Source organism: Sarcophilus harrisii, chromosome 2, assembly GCF_902635505.1.
Source record: "Sarcophilus harrisii chromosome 2, mSarHar1.11, whole genome shotgun sequence".
Lineage (NCBI taxonomy): Eukaryota > Metazoa > Chordata > Mammalia > Dasyuromorphia > Dasyuridae > Sarcophilus > Sarcophilus harrisii.
In genome coordinates, this window is record NC_045427.1 from 266,928,550 (window position 1) to 266,950,179 (window position 21,630).

A 21,630-nucleotide genomic window follows, 5' to 3' on the forward strand; every position below is an offset into this window, starting at 1 on the left:
ATGGGAAACAAACAGGGAAGGCATTGGAATTTTAAGGAGGTGGGGAAGATTTCCTATAGAAGGTGAGATTTTAGCTGGACTTCAAGGAAATCAGAGAAGTTAAGAGTCAGAGAGAAGGCAGAGCATTCCAGCCATGGAATTTAGCCAATAACAGTCAGGAGATAATGTCACTGATTTGAAAAAGTCAATGTAAGGAGATTGGAAAGAGGAGGGGGCTAGGTAATGAAGAACTTAGAATACCATACAATATTTTGCATTCGATCCTTTAGGCAATAAGTCACCACCATTTTTTGGATAGGGCATGGGCAATGCCTTTGAACTGCCCTTTAGGAAAATCACATTAGTGACTGAATGGAAGATGAGCTAGAATGGGGAGAGATGAGGCAGATGTGAGTCTTCATTTGGAAGACTACATTGATGTTAGAAATTATTGATTAATCATAGGATCCGAGTTAGAGAGCTGAGAGATCTCTAAGGACCATACAAATCCAGCAACATCGAGGAATCAGACTAAGGAATTCTGGGCCTGGAATCGGGAAGACCCGATTTCTTCATATCCAGCTTCGGATCTTCTAACTCTGGGCACCTTCTCCCCCCCAAGTCCATCTCTCCAATTGGGAATATAAGAAAAACCCATTACAAATAAGTAGGATTAAGCAATCAATGTAGATTTATTAAGGATCTTCCTAAGTACTAAGGTGCAAAAACAGGCAAAAAATAGTTTCTGCTCTCAAGGAATTTAGTCGAATGGGATTACAATCAAAACAACTTTCCACATTAGCAAGACCAAAAATGAATCTCTATTAGAATTTAGATAATATGTTTTTGTCATTAGTCCTCTGGAAGTAATTAGTCAAGAACTCAGCACAATACTATTCCATCACATCAATTTCCCAGTTTATGAGCACTCACTCAAATTCCCAGTCTTTAAAACCTCCAAAAAAATTTTTTTGTACATGCATAGAGCATATTTTTGCTTTAGAGTTAATTCCTCAACCTGCCTTCTTTCTTATGGTGCTTTGCTGAGTGTGAATAGGAAATGAAGAATATCTAAGGAAATTCACACAGTTGAATTACAAAACTGTTGGGAAGTCAGGCGAGACAGTCAAACATTAATTAAATTGGTGCTAAGTGTGATAGGAAACAACAGTGTTAAGTGCCGGGAAATTAAAAGCAAAAAAAGTAGAACCTGTTTTAACGAAGTTTACAATCCAAAGGAGGGAGACAATTCACAAAAGGAAGCTGAAAAGCAGGGGAGGCAGAGGAGAACCAGATATTGACCCACAAGCATGTAGAAAATGCCAGGGAAGCTGTGATTCCTCCATAAATGTCAGTTTAGCTGTAAATGTTGAATATAGTCATATTTTTATTTTGGAAGACTACGTTGGTTTTAAGGAATCATAAACTTGGATCATAAACTTACAGTTTGAAGGAATCTTGGAGACCTTCACGTTAAGACACAACTAAATGGCTAAAGAACTGAGTCTAGAGTCAGGATCCATACATATCCTCGGGAAGAGTCCCTGTCCACAGTTCCTTCTCCCCACCTTACTCCACCCTCTCCAATTGGGAATACAAGGGGAAAAAGGGGGGTAGAATCCATCAAAACATCTTTCCATATTTATCAAATTTTTAAAAAAAGTCCTTCACCTCTGTAAGGAAGTGGAGAGAATGTGTCATCATTAGTCCTCTGGAATTTTGGTTAATCATTAGACTGGTAAATAGTATTCCTTCAAATTTATTTATCATAATTTGTTAATCAGCTTGCCAATTTTATGAATATCTCGGATTCTGATTCTTTGTCCTTTAAAAAAAGAGCTGGACGGTGTTGCTACTGGGATTATATCCCAAGGAGATTGTAGAGAAGGGAAGGGGACCTGTGTGTGCACGAATGTTTGTGGCAGCCCTTTTTGTGGTGGCTGGAAACTGGAAGCTGGGTGGATGTCCATCAGTTGGAGAATGGCTGAATAAATTGTGGTATATGAAAATTGTGGAATATTGCTGTTCTGTGGGAAATGACCAGCAGGATGATTTCAGAAAGGCCTGGAGAGACTTACACGAACTGGTGCTGAGTGAGGTGAGCAGGACCAGGAGATCATTGTGTACTTCAGCAACAGTACTGGATGATGACCGGTTCTGGTGGATCGGGCCATCCTCAGCAACGAGATCGACCAGATCATTTCTAGTGGAGCAGTGGTGAACTGAACCGGCTATGCCCAGAGGAAGAGCTCTGGGAGATGACTAAAAGCCATTGCATTGAATTCCCAGTCCCTGTATTTATGCACACCTGCATTTTTGATTTCCTTCGCAAGCTAATTGTACAATAAAAAAAAAAAAAAAAAAAAAAAAAAAAAAAAAAAAAAAAAAAAAAAAAGAGCTGGAAATATTTTTGTATATTCAAAGAGTATTTTTTTCCTTAGAAAAACCAGTTCAATTCGACAGGTTGATCAGAGTCCACCTGCTGATCAGAACAGAACTCATCTTTTGTACTTAATATTTCCCATCTGCTACATTCTCTACTACTGTGGGAGCAATACCAGTTTCTCGACCCCCAGGTTTGGGGAAAAAAAGTCACAATTTTTCCCAAAGCCTTACCTCCCCGTATCTAAGCTGTTGTCAAGGCCGGTCGATTTCATCTTTGCAACATCTATTAAATATACCTCTTTTTCTCCCTGCAGGCTGCCACCATTCCAGTGCCTGGCCATCATCACTTTCCACCTGGATTAATGAGATAAATTTGGTTGGATCTCCTTGACTCAAGTCTTTCCCGCACTCCAATCCACCCTCCATTCAAACCTTTTCTAAAAGCAGACCCGATTATATCCCGAGATCTCTCCCCTCCACTCAACAAACTCCAGTGATTTGTCTATAGAATCAAATAAAAATGCTTTATTTGGCATTCAAAATTCTTCATAACCTAACTCCCTCCTACCTTTCAAGTGCGCCCACCTCTTGCTCCCCGGCAAGTACTTTTCTATCCAGTTTCACTTCTCTTGGCTATTCTAAAAAACAAACTAACCAAAAACACTTAAATGTCTCATCTTTGGGCATTTTCTCTTGCTTCCCTCAATTCCCAGAACACTTTTTCTCCTCCCTTCTCAAATACTGACCTCCTTTGGCTTCTTGTAATTCCCAACCTAAAAAGCCCATCATCTGTAGAAAGCTTTTCCCAACTCCTCTTAACTCCAGCGCCTTCCCTCATTCTTCCCCATTCATCCTTTGTCTATATGTGTTTGTTTGTTTGTCTCCCTCATTAGATTGTCAATTTATTGATGACAGAGATGATCTTTCGCTTTTTTTTTTTTTTTAATCCGCAGCTCTTATTCCAATGTCTGCCTTTCGACAAATTGATAGGTCGTATTCCTCTGGCTTCACACGATGAACTGTCTAACCGAATCTCCCACCTTCCCTCTATAATAAAACAATTCTCGCGTTTCCACTCCACTCTGCTGGGCTCCTTAAATTCATTCCAGAAGCCAAAGCACTGGTGCCTAGATTTTGAGCGGGCGCGCGCTGGAGAGGGTTGGAGCCTTGAGTGTGGGAAGAGAGAGGGAGGGAAGGAGGGTTGAGGGAGAGCCACCTGTGGCCCTTACCGGGAGCTCGCTTGCGGCTCACCTGGCATTGGTCAATGTCCAGCAGGAGGCGCGAGGATTATAGTTAGAATCTCCTTCTCCCAGTAATTAAGTATCCTTGAATAGTTACGCCCAAACACTTAAAAATTTAAACAATGTCCGGGAGGAGGAGAAGGGGAAGGGCCCTTTAGGAAATGAAATTAAGTGACCTACCCATGTCTACGTGACTTGGATTTCGGCCAGCCTTCTTCCGGGGCGTAATTTTCGGTATATAAAGTTTAGCGGCTGCAAACTTCTCTAATAATAGTTCTCAGCTGTAGCGAGGCATCCTCAAAAACCGGCTCCTCCTCTCCGGTAGGAAAAGATTAGGTCGCTTTATCCATTTTCAACTGCACCTGGCAGTCTTAAGGCTATTTTATTTTTATTTTTTTTGTGTGGCGTGGGATCGGGCTAATAACTACACTTTACCGGCATTGGACGCAGATGCTTATTTGGGGGTATGGGTGACTGACTTGACCAATAACTGGGCTTCTTTATTTTAGACTGCTATTTCAAAAGTCGCAATCATGAACTTCTTTCAATTCCTCATGAAGAAGAAAGAAGTAAGTGTTAGCATTTTAAAAAGTTATTACAATAAGTAAAGTTTATTATTCTGCATTTAAGATTTTAAAGTCATCTGAAGAGATTTCTTTTCAATATTTTTTACATTAGCTTATTCCTTTGATCGCATTTGTAAGTATTGCTGGAAGTGGAGCAGCCTATATGGCCACGTACTCCTTTTTCAAAAGTGATGTGATGTAAGTACAACGGGGTATAATTGGAAGAGAATTATTGGTTGGCTTTGGGGTGGTAGGCGAATTGTGAAAAGCTGCCCCAAGTTTGTGTCGTCTCCTGTATTATTAAGTGAGTTTTTTTTTCGAGCGGGGACTGCTTTACTTTTGAATATATGTAATTTTCAGCAGTTTGCATATAGTAATATCTTAAAGCTTCATTCATTCTTGTGTGAGAGTTTTTGGACATGGAGTCACAGCTGGGAAAAATCGTTCAATTCATAAGAATTTTTAAAAATTGATATTGAGAAATTAGTTTAACTTTTTACAAATCGTATACTCTATGATTTATGGTATACAATTTTGAATTTCCCTTTTCAATTTCTAAACTTAAGACATTTTCAAAAAATGCAATATTAAGAACTGCAAAATCAAATAAAAATAAAAATTGATTTCAATTCTAAGGTATTGTTCCATTTTTATTCTCAACTTGGGATTTGGTGCTATTATATATGTCCCCTTTGCAATGTACTTTGCTTTACTGCTAGTGCTTGGTTTTAAACTACCAATAGTCTGTCCAGCTGATCTGAGAAAAGGAAAACTGCTTCCTAAAGGAACAAACTCAGTTTTTGCTGCTACCCAGGAGACTAGGATGGGAATTGCCTAGGGTACTCAGTTAAATTTCTAGCTGAATTGAAATGTGTGACTGGTTTACTTTTCAAATATCTTGGTAGCTGAAGTCAATTCTATAGGAATAGATTAAATGGATGGATCTTTGCAATGTGGAAAGAGTTGCACTTACCCAAAGTGAAACTTTGTGAATTTTAAATTTAAAATCTTGGTTATGATGTCACAATGTTATCTAATGTCAAAATTATTTTTTAGTGTTAACAGATGGCAAAATCCAGAACCTTGGGAAAATGTGAATCCTAGCAAGCCTCAAAAGGTACTGATAAAGTAACCTGACAAAGTTAGGTCCAAACTATAGGAATTTTTCTGAGCAAACTTGAAGTAATGATACAATTCAGAAACATATATTATAACTGTCTTGTGTCAAATAATGAGTAATGCAATATAGTCGTAACTCCTACCACATAGGAAAAACATGAATATTCCTGTGGGGATAAATGAAATCTATAGAGTTGAAGAGACTTTAGGTGTCAGTTAATCCAATTTGAGAGAAATCCTTTCTAAAGCTTTTCTTGACTTTTTGAAAAGTCAACTTTTTGACTACTTGTAGTAGGAAGTCTTATTACTAAACAAGAATAGATTTATCTGTTACTCTAGTTTCTTTGTTCTGGTTTCCTCTTTTCCATCCCTTGAATCTCTTGGGTCTGCCACATTCTAAAAATTTGCATTATTACATTCAATTGGAATTGTATTCAAAAAGGGTTTAGATTTCATTAAAGGGAGGAATTCTTTGTTATTCCTAGTAGAAGCCTCCTTGAGGCAGGGAATGACCTAGGAAAGAAATCAAGCATGATTATCATTTTGGACCATGGACACCAAACTGTAATATATGGTTAACTTTTCTTTGATCAAGATTTCTATAAACTTCATATTTCAGTGGGAAAGGGCTTTCAAAGAATATGTGGACATTTCTCTCAATTAAAAAGGGGTTGAATTGGGGGGGAAAAAAGATTGTTTCTGAACTACTTAACACTAAAAGCTTAGGTACATCTTGAGTGATTATGCAGCATAATGTGTGAATTGAATTGTTACTTTTTACTTTGCTATAGTCTTGATATATATTTTTTTCTTGGTTCTACTGACTGCCTTTTGCATCAATTTATATTATTTACTGTGCTTTTCTGTATTCATCCTTTTCATTATCATTAAGGAAGTAAGGTAGGTAAAGCATAGCAAGGAAATCGATGAAAAAAGTATTAAGAAAGTTGGCCTAGTAGTACTAGATTTCAAATCCTATTAAGAGCAGTAATCATCAATTTGGTATTGGCTAAGAAAGATTGAATCAGTGAAATACATAAATATAAAGTTATATGTAATCTATGTAGCTATAGATAGTCTAGTGAATTCAAAGATCTAAGCTTTTGAAGTAAAAATTCACTATTTGACAAAAATTGCTAGGAAAACTCAAAGCAGTTTGGCAGAAATGAAGCGTAGATCAATGTCCCACATTGTGTAGAAAAATAAGGTGAAAATGGGTGCAAAATATAGGTGATAATTACCTATTGATATTACCAATGATATTACCAAAAGTAGAAAAGCATGGAAAATTCTACTTGTCTGCTATATGGAATAAGGAAGACTTTATCATAAAGAGGATCATAGAAAGTGAAACGGAGAATTCTGATTATATGAAATTTAAAAGGATTTGCACAAACAGAACCAATGTAGCCAAAATTAGAAGGAAAGAAGAAAATTAAGAGGCAGGAGAAATTAACAGCAAATTTTCCAAGGAAATAAGTCAAATTTGTAAGATGAACCATTTTCCAATTGATAAAATGGTTAAAAAAAAAAAATAGAATTTGGCAGTTTTCAGAAGAAATCTGTTATAATTTAATAAAACCAATCAGATTGGGTAACATAACAGAAAAGGAAAATCTGACATGCTGAAAGGGATGTGGAAACACAAGTACACTAAGAGTTGTGAACCGGTCCAAATATTCTAAAAAAAGAATTTGAAACTATTCCCAACAGATTATAAAACTTGCTACTGGGTCAAAGGATATATATCAATAGTAATTTGAATAGAACCAAGAAAATATTAATACATCAGTAAAAGGAATTTTAATCATCTCCTAGTCAATAGAGATTCACTTTATTTCCATTCTTTGCTAATACAAAAAGGGCTGCTATGAATATTGTGGTACCCATGAGGCATTTATTTTTATCATTGTTGTCTTTGGGGCCCAATAGTAAGGTGTATGGCTAGCAATGGAATTAAAGTTTTGCTTTCATTGCTCATGTTACTGAGAACTTTTTTTTTTCCTGTCACTGTTTTTATGAATCTAAATTCTTTAATGCCTTACCTTAGGGAATGTGAATGTATTTAAACAAACACACACACACACACACACTAAAGATATATATAATTATCAGATGGCAATTTCTTTTAGAGCTCTTTCTGAAATAATGTGTGTGTTTTATTTTTTTTTTATAGCTTGTCACAATTAACCAAAGATGGGAACCTGTTGAAGAGCTGCAGGCTATCAAAAAGTTGACCAAATGAAGAGTTTCCTTCTAAATCACACACTGAATCTAATGGAAACATTTCTGCACAAACTAGACTATTGAAACCAGTGTGCAAAATTGCTTCTGCTACATTTTTAGGAATACATAGGAAATTTCCATTTTGCCCCAAAAGTGGCAAGCTTGGCAATATCTGTAGTCGGTCCAAAAAAATTCTCATATTTGCTGTATTGGAAAGGTGACAATCTAAAATGCTGCTCTACAATTTGAATTTTCATATTCTAAATAAGAACTTTTTGAAATGTAAAGATTATTACATACATTCTTATAGAGCTATTCTTAACTTTATTTTGGGGATCTTTGATTTTGTTGGGGTGTGTACAGACATACTTTAGAGATTGGTTCAGAAGTTCCAGACCACTGCAATAAAAGCAAATATCTCAAAGCAAGTCACATAAATTTTTTTAGTTTTTTCAGTGTGTGCAAATTTTTTTTTAAGATGACCATAACGGCTATAATAATGAAAAAAGTTTGAAATAATGCTAAAATTACTATGACACAGGCACCTTCCCAGCTTCTAGATGACATTGCCTTAAAGAACACAGGGTCACTTCCAACTCCTTGACCTACATCCATTTATCAGAGTTTAGTCTTACGTAGAAACTTCATTATTACAGATTAAGTTATAGTACTTACTACAGAAAGAGTGTTGGCCCTTGAAATTTCAGGATCTGAGGGAAATTCTAATTGCCAAAAGTTCTACTGGCTCCTTGTTTCCAGTATCAATTACAAAATGCGTTATAAGCTCATCTGGTCTCCTACCTTTCCAGTCTCATACACTCTTCTCACTAGTCTCCTTGCTGTTCTCCAAATGATATTCCATCTCGATTCTGGGCATTTATGCTTTTCCTCCTTATCTCTCTCCTGGCTTCTTTTAAGTTTCAACTGAAATCCCATCTCCAGGAAAACAATTCTGGTTCTTTCCCTTTCAATCATCCATAGCTTGTTTGTACATATTTGTTTGCTTGTCTCACCCATTAGATTGTGAGTTCTTGCAAGGCAGGAGCTCTTTGGTTCCTTTGCCTCTTATTCCCATCACTTAATGCACTGCCTGCCATATAGTAGGTGTTGAACAAATAAATGTTTGTTTGCTTTGTGTTAGTTTTTTTTGTTTTGTTTTGTTTCAGGGGGAGACAATTGGGATAAGTGACACAGCTAGTAAGTATCTGAGCTGGATCTAAACTGGGGTTCTCCTGATTCTAGGGCCTGTGTTCTATCTGTCGCACTACCTTCCCTGTGTCTAGTCTTTCAGGGTGGGAAAATGCAGCTTTCAGTGGTGGTTGCTGATTGAAATGATGCTTGTATATTTTTAAGAGAAACACATGTCTACTGTGATATTGTTTTATCATGTGATAGTGCTCCGAGGTATATTCAATTTATATCAAGCTAATCTAAACAAAATTGTAGGAAATCTACTGCTCCTAACATCACTACCTATTCCTCAATACCCAGCTTTTATATCAAGATTTTCTTGGCTACATCAGCAAATAACTTATTTAATTTTTTTCTCTAAATACCTACATTACCAAACCCCACAATTTACCGCTTAATTATATATTGTTTTGTAGCATTCATTGTTTAATTTCTACTAGTTTCATCTTCCCAATTAAACTAAATTCTTTGATGGCAAAGATTATGCTTTAGATTATCTTCTAAAAATTTAAAAACATTTTTATTGAAAATTTTCAAGTTTCAAATTCTATTCTTGCCCTCTCCTCATCCCTTATCTTATGACTATAAGCAAATATAATTATACATATGCAATTATACAAAACAATTGCATATTAGTCATTTTTTACACGAAGACTTGAATGAGAAAAACAATGAAAAAAAGTGATATGATCTTGTGAATTGATATGACTCTTGTGAGTTGTGTGTACCCAGAGAGAGAGGACTGTGGGAACTAAGTGTGGAACCCAAGTATTTTCACTTTTGTTATTGTTTGTTTTGTTTTTTGCATTTTTTCCTTTTTGACCTGATTTTTCTTGTGCAGCAAGATAATTGTGAAAATATATATAGAAGAATTGGACACAATGAGTGGAGGGAAGGGAGGGGAAAAAATTGGAACACAAGATTTGGCAAAGGTGAAAGTTGAAAAGTATCTATGCCTGTTTTGAAACTAAAAAGCTTTATTTAAAAAAATAGTCATTGTTGGAATTTGTTTTACTGGATTATGCATATTTGTTACAAGAATTTTGTTTTTCTTTTTCTTTTTCTAGTACCGAAAAAGAATGAGAGGGAGAAAAGGTGATTTTTGTTCATTGAAAAAACAAAGTGTTTTCAATGAGGAGGTTGGATTAGATGATTTATAAAGTCATTTTCAGAGCTTTGTACATAGTAAACACTTAATGTTTATGGACTTGGTCTGACTTCCAGGCTCAAGTCTTATGATGGTTGGTTATGCCAGTTTTGCATATGACTCTTCTAAATTCCACTAGAACAGGCTCTCCCTTTAGTGTACAATTTAGCAAAACAATTTCATCTCTAAGATCCTGTAGTCTGAAATTCTCCTCTTCCATTATAATCTTTCTTCTCCCCACTTCCTATTCCTCTTATATCTGTTCTTTGCTCTCTCAATGACCTTTTATTTATTTTTGCCTACCCCTTTCTACTTCCTCCCTAATTCTGTAAGTTGTTTGATATAGATTCTATATGTGCAATTATGTAAAACATTTCCGTTGGTCATATTATGAAAGCAGAAACAATTTGCAAAAAAGAAAAAAAATGATAGTTTGCAAAGAAAGAAGGGAAGGAAGGAAGCAAAAACAGTATGTTTCAATCTGCATTCAGACTTCCATCAGTTCTTTCTCTAGATTTGGATGTTTCCCTTATGAGTCTTTTAGAATTGCATGACAAACCTTTTGATGATCTCTTGTCTGTCACATGTCTCACAATACTTGTTATATATTTTCTTATATCTAAGCCTTCAATTCTACCTCTTTCCCTCTCATTCTCAGTATGCTAAAGACCAGACTTGTGATTTCTATCATATAGAGAACCTTCTATCAGTATAGATTGGCAGATTTGCCTAGAAAACTAAGAAGTTAAATGACTTGTTAGCATAAACCCATTTCAAATCCAGTTCTCTATCAAATATATCTTTGTTTCTCCATACTCTGTACAAGAATCCCAAATCTCTTTAATTACTCTTCCTTTGCTTCTAATTTTATTGAAAAGATAAAAATCATTCACTTTCCTAAACCTTTCAGTATTTTCATCTATCTTTTCCCTCTCATTTCATGTTCTTTTGAGGGGGGAGGGGAATTGGGGTTAAGTGACTTGCCTAGGGTCAGATAGCTAATAAGTGATAAGGTAAAGCTGTATTTGAATTCTGATCTTACTGAATCCAGGGCTAATCCTCCATGCACTGCATCAGTGGTCTTCATTAGAATCTGGAATGGGGGAAACTGACCTTATTTGCCAAAGCTTATTCCTCCACCATCCCCTCTTTCTGTATTTCCCTTCTCTGTTGGCATTCACCCCTCAGCCTCTAAATGTTCTCTGATCTTTCTCTCCCTCTCTCCCTACACACACAGACACACACATATACACCCTCTTTCCCTGGAATTTCCACCCCACCCTCCATCCTCAGATTATCTGTCTGTCTTCTATTCACTGCCAAATTTACATAAAGAATTCCCTCACAACACTTCCTGTTTCTCACCCATTCACTGACTCCTCAATCCCTCAATCCCAATTCAACAGAAATAGTTCTCTACAAAGTCACTATGACCTTATCTCAAAATAGGTCATCCTGGGTTTTTCAGCCTTCTCTTCCTTGGACTCTCTGCAACTTTAGCAAGCTTTGCTATTTTGTTCTTGATATTTACTCTAACCTTGGCTTCTATTACACGGAATTAGGGTCCAGCTCAGTAACTACTATACCCGATTATGTCCTGGAAGTATGACTCTTGTCTTAGGGTTCTCATCCCAAGTCTCTGCATATTCTTTTTTGTTAAATGTTCTTTGAGATATCCTTAGAACTTCTCAAATGAGATATTTTAAAATATTTGTAAATCATTTAGCATAATGCCTGGCACATAGTAGGCACTTAATAAATATGTATTTCTTTTTTCCTCATTTCTTTTCCTCCCTTTCTTTCCTCCTTTTCTTTCGGTCCTGCCTTTGCTTCCTTCCTTTCCTTTCTCCCTTCCTTCCTTACATTCTTTCTTCCTTCGTTCCATCCTTTCCTCATTTCCTTCCTTCCTTTTTCCTAACCTCTCTTCTCTGAGATTCAAACCCAGATCCTTCAACGCTAAATCCAGCACTATGTCCAAGGTAAGTTTAAATCATATGGAACACAGTTTGTTAAATAAGATTAAAAAGCATAATTTATTCTGGAAAGTTTTCTTTCTTGAAAGAAAAGTAGTCAAAATCCAAGCACCTGGTCTAAAGCTACATTTTCTGTAAAACTTCCTTATGTGAACTTTATGTGTTCATCCCCATTAATTGGTAACCAACTGCCACATGCAGGGCAGGTAAACCAGTCAGCCTAGCAGAAGCATCAAAGCATCCCAGAGAAAAGACGGGAGATAGCATGTTCCAGGCAAATCAAATCATTGTCATCATCTACCATCCCCTCTCAAACAGTAGAGAAGATAACACAGGAGTTAGAAGTCAAAACTCTGAGCTACCACTACACACCTCTCAGATTGGCTAAGATGACAGGAAAAGACAAGGACAAATATTGGAGGGAATGTGGGAAAACAGGGACCCTAATATATTGTTGGTGGAGTTGTGAACTGATCCAACCATTGTGGAGATCAATTTGAAACTATGTCCAAAGGGCTAGCAAACTGTGCATACCTTTTGACCCAGCAGTGTTTCTACTGGATCTGTATCCCAAAGAGAGATTAAAGGAGGGAAAGGGCACATGGGCAAAAATGTTTGTGGCAGCCCTGTTTGTAGGGGCTAGAAACTGGAAAACGAATGGATGCCCATCATTTGGAGAATGGCTGGATAAGTTATGATATATGAATGTTATGGAATATTATTGTTCTATAAGAAATGATGAGCAGGCTAATTTCAGAAAGACCTGGAGAGACTTATATGAACTGATGCTAAAAATGAGTGGAACCAAAAGATCATTGTACATGGCAACAATGTACAATGTACTATAGGAAGATCGATTCTGATGGGCGCGGCTCTTATCAACAATGAGACCAATTCCAATGGTCTTATGATGAAGAGAGTCTTCTACACCCAGAGAGAGAATTGTGGGAACTAAGTATGGATCACAACATAGTATTTTCACCTTTTTTGTTGTTTGCTCGCATTTTGTTTTCTTTCTCATTTTTTATTAAATTTTTCTTGTGTACCATGATATGTATAGAAGAATTGCACATTGGATTATTTGCCATCTAGAGAAAGGAGTGGGGAAAAGTGAAGGAAAAAAAAAAAACATTTGGAACACAAGGTTTTGCAAAGATGAATGTTGAAAATTACCTATGCATGTTTGTTTTGAAAATAAACAGCTTTAATTTTTTCAAAAGTCTTAAAAGTCAAGATCCCTGAGAATGGTAATACTTTAATACTTAAAGCTTAACAGCTCCCTTAGCCATCTTTCTAGGAAGCAACCCTTAAGGAGATGCGACCTGATTGGTTGCTAGGTAGTTAGGGGATAGACTGAATCTGAAGTCAGGAAGATTCATCTTCCTAAGTTTAATTCTGCCTTCAGATACTTACCAGCTCTGTGATTTTGGTCAAGTCATTTAACCCTATTTACCTCAGTTTCCTTATCGGTAAAATGGACTAAAGAAGGAAATGGTGAACCACACAGTACCTTTGCCAAGAAAACCCCAAAATAGTGTTATGAAGAGTCGGACAGGACTTGAAATCACTCAACAATAAGAACAAAAATGCTGCTACAGGTGCTATAACCATAGCTACTGAAGACCCAGAAAAGGATGCTCTTGCCTCTAAAGATCTTGGCACTATCAAATAGTTCAACATCAATAACCAATACGAATTTATTGGAAGAAATGGCATTAAAGAAAAGGCATTAGCATATATTTTGCTGCTATACCCTAAGGTTCACAGAATTTTCCCATCTGATTTGCAGCTGAATCCTTCCACATGTGTTATTTCTCTCACTAAACTATAAGCTCCTTAGGAGAAGGAGCTTTTTCTTTTGTATTTCCAGAGCTTTTTATATAATAAATGCTTCATTCATTCATTTACCTCATTTCCTGAAAATACTGGATAAATGGTTTGTACAATGTATGAAAATGGAAAAAGGAGATTATGTGGTCAAGTCGAGTGAATAGATTTCCTTTCCTATGGTGTTCAAATAACTTGTAAAGATTCCTTCTCAGCTTTAGTGTTGGTCAGTCCCAGTCTGACCATATAACAAATAGCATGGGAGGACTGGACACAATACTATTGTACTATAATTGGCATACTGCTTTGAGTTTTACCAGTCATTGTATATAAATATATAGTATACATTTATTTAGTCATACATATATTATTATATTTGATCTTCATAACAATAATGTGAGATCAATACTACAGGAATTTGACAGATGAAGAAACTGGGACACAGAGTGGTAAAATGATTTACTTAGGATCTCCTCATAATTAGGTTTCTGAGGCAAGATTCCATCTGAGCTTTCTTAGTGCGAATTTAGCATTATTTATTCTCTGCACATTAACTGGAGTCCTTAATTAAGCGTATTAAAATGGAAAGCTCAATAGCTATTCTTAGTCCTGCCCTGCCAGCAGTTTATGAAGTATTTATATTGCTGCTGCTGCTGCTGCTGTTGAGGCTACTGGGACTGTTGTAGTTGTTCATGATGGTGTTGTGGCCAGAGTATTTGACTCAGGAAGATCTTGGTTCAAATCCTGCTTAATATGTTTACCTAGCTTTGGGACCCTAGGTAAGTCATTTAACATCTCTCAAGTTCCTCATCCATAAAATGTTGATAATAGCACTTAACCTCTTAGGATTGTTGTAAGGCTCAAACAAGATAATCTATGCAAACTGTGAGATCATCATAATATTTTGTTATTATTGAGTTACACCCAACCCTTTATTACTCCATTTGGATCAAGATACTAGAGTAGTTTACCATTTCCTTCTCCAGCTCATTTTACAGATGAGGAAACGGGCAAACAGGGTTAAGTAACTTGCTCAGAGTCACACAGTGTCTGAGGTTACATTTGAACTCAGGAAGAGAATTCAAGAGGCCCAGCAATCTTTCCACTGGAGCATCTAGCTACAACAACATTTGTATATTTATAAAAATTTATTTTATCCTTACAGTAATCCCAGGAGGTATATGCTATTATTATCTCTATTTTACAAATAAGAAAAGTGAGGCAACAGGATTAAATGACTTGCCCAAGGTCACACAGCTAGTGTCTGAGGCTGAATTTTAACTCGGGTCTTCTTGACTCTAGACCTGGTGCTCTATCCATGGTGCCCCTTTTGTGCCTTTTATAAAGTGCTATAAAGTTCTCTATGTAGATAGTTGGCATTTATAGCTATTATAGCTCATATAATCATTTTATTATTACATCATATTATTATAATAATGTATTTTTATGAGTCTTGGAACAACCCTATGAATATATTAAGATAGTCATCAATGACTTCAGGAAATTGTGGCAATAGAGCCTTATTAGACATCATTATTTGCTTTTTAAAATAGTAATGGTTCTGCTATTTTACTGTTTCCTAGAGGAAAAAAGTTGCTGACTCAAAATTATAATGTAAAGGAATACTTGATTAGTGGCTCTCCCCTTCTGTTCTATGAAATGAAGTGGCAAATTATTATGGAAACTATGCCAAGAAGCAAATTAAATTGGTGTGTCTATAAGGACCAGAGCTTTTTATGTGGGGTATCTCTGTGGTCATAGCTATGGCTTCAATTAGTAATGGACAAGTGTGTGAAGATGGGACCAGTTGACTTTGTTGCTCCATATTTCTGTTTCTATAGGCACAAAGGGAGAAGAGGAGCAAAGTACATAGAGTTACCACAGCAACAAATTCAAATTCAGTAAATGGCTTTAATATTGATGTTGTATCCAAGAGAGGATTAAGAAGATAATACTGCAGTGAGGTGTTCATTGGTAAAATTTTATTTAGCATTTCATTGGGTATTATATTTAGTTCTAGTGAGCCTGGATTTCTATTTATATTCCCCTCCCTTGTTCTTTTTTTCTGAAGAACACTTCTCTTCTGCGTCTATAGTCTTCTTTAAAAAATAATAATATACATATATACACTCATAAATATGCATATGTATGTAAAATGAAATATATATGTATATACACATAGGTACATGTGTGTGTACAAACACATATTTTCTTTCTTTATAAATATTCCTTTTTCATGTTTCAAAGAACATTGAGGGTTTTGGACTGAGAGAAGCAAGAGAACAATGTTATGGGTCACCATGACATTGAGGAGTGGTGGTTTGATGGTGTTGTGGGGATCATAATTATCTCGCAATAAAAGAGACTGAGGCAGAACTCTAAACCAATGGCCCTTTACTAAAGGATCCATAGTCCCGTACAATAAAGTGGTCCCTAGATCTTCCTCATGATCTGAGGTGCCTCCTTCCAGAACTTTATTTTTATAGGGCTAGATGTACAGGCATTCTGGAACAGCTATACCAAATACATTCCATTGATTGATATGTGGTGTATAAGTCAAAATAAGCAAACTATAATAGGCAGAATCATAATTTGGGTGAAAGAAAGATTATCTCTACATAACATGAATAGGCTTCTCCTTAATTTGGGCAGGAAGAAATGGTATAAACTATCACAGTCAATAACCTAAGTGGTCATAAATGGTCTATCGTTCCTATTAAACAAGTGATTGGTCCAGAGGTGCAAAGGTTGTAGTTGTAATCTCTGCCACAATGGGCTTGGTCAGCATTACAATGGCAAAACAAGGGTGGCGGGTTTTTAGTTAACTAAGCAAGTGAACTTAAAGTCTTCAGCTCACAATTTGGGGTCTTATCATACAGAACTTTGATATGATTCTATCAAAATGATTAATACTGATTGGAATAAAATAGAGGTTCAAATGAATTATTTCTCTCAGGTACAAGGAATTGGAGTGATGTTATGTCTCCTCATATAGCTAGCTGCCAATTCCACTTAATCTGATACATGGTAATTAGCTATATCAATAGAGGTCAAAAGTCTATATCAATAACCAGCTATTTAAAGGAGGAAATATCAACTCTCCTGAGTTCCAGTGCACTGAATCCCTTTGTTGTGGGTTAGCTGAGACCCTGATTCCAGAGTTGTTGTCTATGACCAATATCTTTGGGAAAGTGTGTTGACCATCAAGTGGGATGCAACATCTGGGAGCCATAATAGATTGAATGTTGGTCTCAGAGTCAAATCCTTCCTCAGATTCTTACTAGTTATGTGACCAGGTGACTCATGTAGCCTCAGTTACTTCATCTACAATATGGGGATGAGAATATCACTACTTCACAAGAATCAAATGAGAAGTCTTAAAATGCAAATTGTAAAATGCTTTGCAAAGCCTCAGTGCTCATAGAAATCCTAACCATTAATAGTGATAATAACAATAACTAATTATCTTGTGAAGCAGTCTTTTGTCTTTTTGAGAACTCAAACTATATGTCATAGAACTCATTAGTCTGGATTGATCCTTTGTCTTTGGGGATTGTAAATAGAGATGTGGTTTTTGTAGTTATAACTTTTTGTTGTTTTGATAAGTTACTTTTGTTTATTATTTTATTATGTATTGTGTTCCCTGGTTAAGTACTGATTTTCTACTTAATTGATTCTGTATTAAAGAGTGGAACTGCTGTATGTGGAGCATTTCAGCATGTGGAGCAATATCATTGTGACATCATGTGTTTCAGCTCATTGAAATACACCATCAAGGGAAAGTGGAGTTAGCCAGTATGTGAGGCATCTATTTAGTAGAATAATGAATATATACATTCTTAGCCTACAGTCATGACCTGTCACAGAGGGAGGTGGAATCTGAGAGATAGATGGCCTTAAACTCTCTGTAATTATAGAGAATACAGTACTTATTCAGCATTTCAGCCCCAGTAGAACACGTGGAACTCTCCAATAAAGTTATCAAGTGATGAATCAGTCAACAAGTATTTATTAAGCACTTACTCTGTTCTAGGACTTTGCCAGGCACTGGACACCCATTGATTAAAATATAATTATAAGTATTATAAATAACAATATCATTAGCTGTTTAATATTGATATTGGTTCTATTTCTTACAGTTGGTAATATTCAGAGATCATTGATATCACTTCTAGATGTACATGTGAGTCAGTGCATATGTGTGTCTTATTTCTTCCATCTAGGCTGAAAATTTGAGGGCAGGAACCTATTTTATTTCTTTTTGTCTTACAGGAAGTTTAGAAAACTGAAAAAAATTAACTGATACAGAAAAAAAATTTAGTTCACTAGAGAGGAATGAGAAATTCCAAGGGGACTTTGGCCTCCAACAAAGAGATGCGAAACAAGTTCTCCAAAGAGATTAAGGGAACGCACTACTGTAAGAAATAAAGAAATATTTCATATATCAAGATGCTGCAACTTGAGTTCAGACAAAAACACTCCAGTTTCTGAGCTATTGCATTGCTGTGGAGTAAAACCAATTTCCCATTCTTTGACTCCAGATCCATAATACAGGAGTGGACACTGGTGCATAAAAGGAACTGTTAATGGCTGTCATTCAGTATAGAGTAACTGACAAAAAGGGATTCGAATGTTTTTTCATCTGACTTTTTGTTCAAATGTACTTTTTTCAAAACAAAAACCCAGCAACCCAGAGAGCTGTGAAACTAACAAATATTAGTATTAGAAAATCCAATTATACAAAAAATATTTCATCTAAGGAAAGATAGACAATTTTTAATATACATTGAGCTGCACAAATCACACAATAACTAACACTAACATGAAATCACAGAACTGATGCTTTGCTACAGCTGCATGAGGCTGTCTTTGACTGGGTCCCATTTTCAAATAATTGAATAACCAAAGTTATACCAATAAAAACCTTATAAAAGGTTTTTCTCTGAAATGACTCCCCATTTATTCGCCAGAGGATCCTATAGCTGACATTAAGAGGATGTGTTAGGTATGAAAGTAGTCAAAGTCCAATTCACAAGTGATCACCTTTTCTCATTTTAAAAAGAAGCAAGAATAAATGAAGTGAGCAGAACCAAGAGATATATACAGTATACAGTAACGGCAAGATTATGTGATGATGAATTATGATGGATTTGGTTCTTTTCAACAATGAGATGATTCAAGGCAATTCCAATATACTTGGGATGGAAAGAGCCATCTGCATTCAGAGAGGGGACTCTGGAGACTAAATGTGAATCAAAGCATATTATTTTCACCTTTTGTTTGCTTGTTTGTTTGTTTTTTAATTCTCTTGTGTTTTTTCCCTTTTGTCTCATTTTTCTTATGCATCATGATGAATATAGAAAGATGTTTAGAAGAATTGTACACGGTTAATTAACCTATATTGGATTGTTTTCTGTCTTGGGGAGGTGGGAAGGGGAAGAGAAAAATTTGGAACACAAGGTTTCAGAAAGATGAATGTTGAAAACTTTCATTGCATGTATTTTGAAAAATAAAATACTATTAACAAAAAATAAAATAAAAAGAAGCAAGAAGTTAAGAATTCCTTTGAAATAATGCCAGATGTGCTGGTTGGGAGAATGAGGAGGGTTATTAAGAATAATGTCAGAGGACCCTAGTATGCACAATGTTTTCTAAATACTGATAGTAAGATGATTTCTGATCTGTAAATCTCAAAGTAAATTGCAGATAAATGCAAAAGACCAGTAATCATATACTAAGATTAACAAATAGCATTTCAAAAATGAACGAGTGAGGGCTTGGGCTTTCCTCTGAGTTCAGAAGTCGAGGCACTTAGAGGCACAAAGGAAGGCTTTGGCTTGTAAAACCTCCCTCACATCCTCTTTGGTCTTGGATGAGTACTCCATATACCTAAATGCGCCAATTTGTTTCACCATATCTTTGTCTTCTTCACATTTCTCTGGTTCCTGCTTCATCTTGGCCAGCTCCTGTTTCGTGTGCTCATCATGTCGAAGGTCCTTTTTGTTCCCAACCGGGATTAATGGGCACGTTAGGATAGAAATGCTTCACCTCCGAGGTCCACTTTTCTCGGATGTTTTCTAAACTATCAGATATCTTTATGGAAAAATACTTAAGTATAACATCGATATCTGGGTAAGAGTGAGGGGATTATAATCGGTTTGACCAGCTGTGTCTCACAAAGCCAATTCCACCTATTTTCCATGCATTTCAATATCTGAGACGTGATTTTCAAACACTGTGGGCAAATAAACTTCAGGGACTTGGTCTTTGCTAAATACAATTAATAAGCATGTGTGACCACAAGCACCATCACACACTGTAACCAACTTTTGCTAGATGGTGGACGTAACTCAAGTGGTTCTGGAGTCCCTCCGCCCCGGACAAGGTGCTCTGCAAACTGCGACCCAGGCAGTTTCCACGCTAGAAATCAGCCGGCAGGTGGGGAGTGGAAGTGCGGATGGGCAGCTGTGCCCTTGGGCAGATGTGCGGGGCGACTGGAGCCCTATTTTATTTCTTAATATCTCTCCTCTGGGTTTTAAGCTGTCAGTATTGATCCATTTGGAAGGTTACAGAGCCTGGCACCTCTAACTCCTTCTTCTGGAACTTCAGCAATGACATAATCTTTCCTAGCTCACTCTTTGAGATTTAAACAGGAGAGCATCTGTCAGTCTCAGCCTCTTATCCTGCCATATTCTCCTTTTTTCCTTTTTAGAACTCTGAGGCTTACCATTCCCAGTATGCAGATTTCAGAAGCTGCCAGGAAACTATGCTGGACAGAAAAATTAATCAGATACACTCAAGGAATTGAAGGAAAGCAGCCACCCATCTAGGTAACCACCCCCACAGAAAAGAATGATATGCTCGTGATCTTTTACCTTCATTGGATATTGTATTTGGTTTTAGTGAGTCTGGATTTCTATTTACTTTCCCTTCTCCATCCCAGTTTACTAGCATGAACTGACTCCCAGGGCAGGCACCTCCACCTACTTTCATGATACAAATTTTTTTTTTTAATCACTCTACAATGATTTCCTTATTTATTACTTTCCCTTCTCCACCACTTAGCACCGTATCTAAAAATATAGTAAGAACTTTTATTGATTGATTTATTCAACCTTCCCATTAACAAAGGAAAACATTCATGGCATTGGGAATCCCAGGATCAATTGATTAAGAACTGGAAGAGACCTTAGAAGAAAGCAAACCAGTCAAAGCAAAACTAACGCACAGAGCAACCACATCTGTGAGCACATTCAACTGAAAGCCCTGTCTAAAGGCCATTGCTATGGGAGTCTCTACTTCTTAATGGAGATGAATGGGAAGTTGTCTTGAGAAGCAAGAGAGCTCCAATCTTTGCTGGTCTTCTGTCATACTCAAGTTTTGAATCCCCTTTGAAGACTCAAGTTGAATCTTCTCAACTCAATTTCTTCTCAGCTCTTTAAACATTTGAAAGATTCTAGCTTCCAGATTCAAGAGAGAGGATGGAAGAGATCTATCTCATTTTTTGGAAGACGTAAGAGGAGCAGGTGGTCTCAGTCTCCCTCATGCCCAACTTGTTCCTCTAAAGTTCAGGGAGTTTCTGCTTGGGTGAGATGTAGGACACTCTGTTGAACTGAGTTACCTCACTCACTCCCAATGGGAGAATTCCTTCACTATCTGGTATATATTCTTCTATGTATACTTTCTCTGATTTCTGTTTTTGCTATGATTGGGGAGGAAGGGGATGGCTTTCTTTATTTACTATTGTGTGTTCATTTATAGAACCAGTATTCGTGGAAAAGGGATCCAGCTTTAAATATAGAGCTGAAGGTCCTCCGTCCCCTCAAAATGACAAAATGATCAGAAGTTAGATGGAGCCTGAACATATCCCCCAGACTAAGAATATTTAAGGGACAAGATAGATACAATTCTATCCTTGTTCTCTCTCTCTGTCTGTGTCTGCCTGTCTCTCTCTGTCTGTCTCTTTCTGTGTCGCT

General features: G+C 36.6%; 1 protein-coding gene and 1 pseudogene across 1 annotated transcript; one reads left to right on the forward strand and one right to left on the reverse strand.

Annotated features, from left to right (window-relative positions):
* Positions 1–3,826: 3,826 nt before the first annotated feature.
* On the forward strand, positions 3,827–8,087 carry LOC105750092 (normal mucosa of esophagus-specific gene 1 protein). The gene is made up of 5 exons (XM_012546812.3): positions 3,827–3,926; positions 4,115–4,174; positions 4,284–4,369; positions 5,228–5,288; positions 7,467–8,087. Exons 2-5 carry the CDS (start codon positions 4,139–4,141, stop codon positions 7,533–7,535), a joined length of 252 nt encoding a protein of 83 aa, XP_012402266.1. The 5' UTR covers positions 3,827–3,926; positions 4,115–4,138; the 3' UTR covers positions 7,536–8,087.
* Positions 8,088–19,176: 11,089 nt separating this feature from the next.
* Positions 19,177–20,935, reverse strand: LOC100934387 (annotated as a pseudogene).
* Between the last annotated feature and the right edge of the window lie 695 nt (positions 20,936–21,630).

Coding starts and splice junctions, on each gene's coding strand:
- LOC105750092 (XM_012546812.3), top strand. CDS start 4,139: ATGAACTTCTTTCAATTCCTCATGAAGAAGAAAGAA. Junction 4,175..4,283: donor TCCTCATGAAGAAGAAAGAA/GTAAGTGTTAGC, acceptor TTTTTACATTAG/CTTATTCCTTTGATCGCATT. Junction 4,370..5,227: donor TTTTTCAAAAGTGATGTGAT/GTAAGTACAACG, acceptor ATTATTTTTTAG/TGTTAACAGATGGCAAAATC.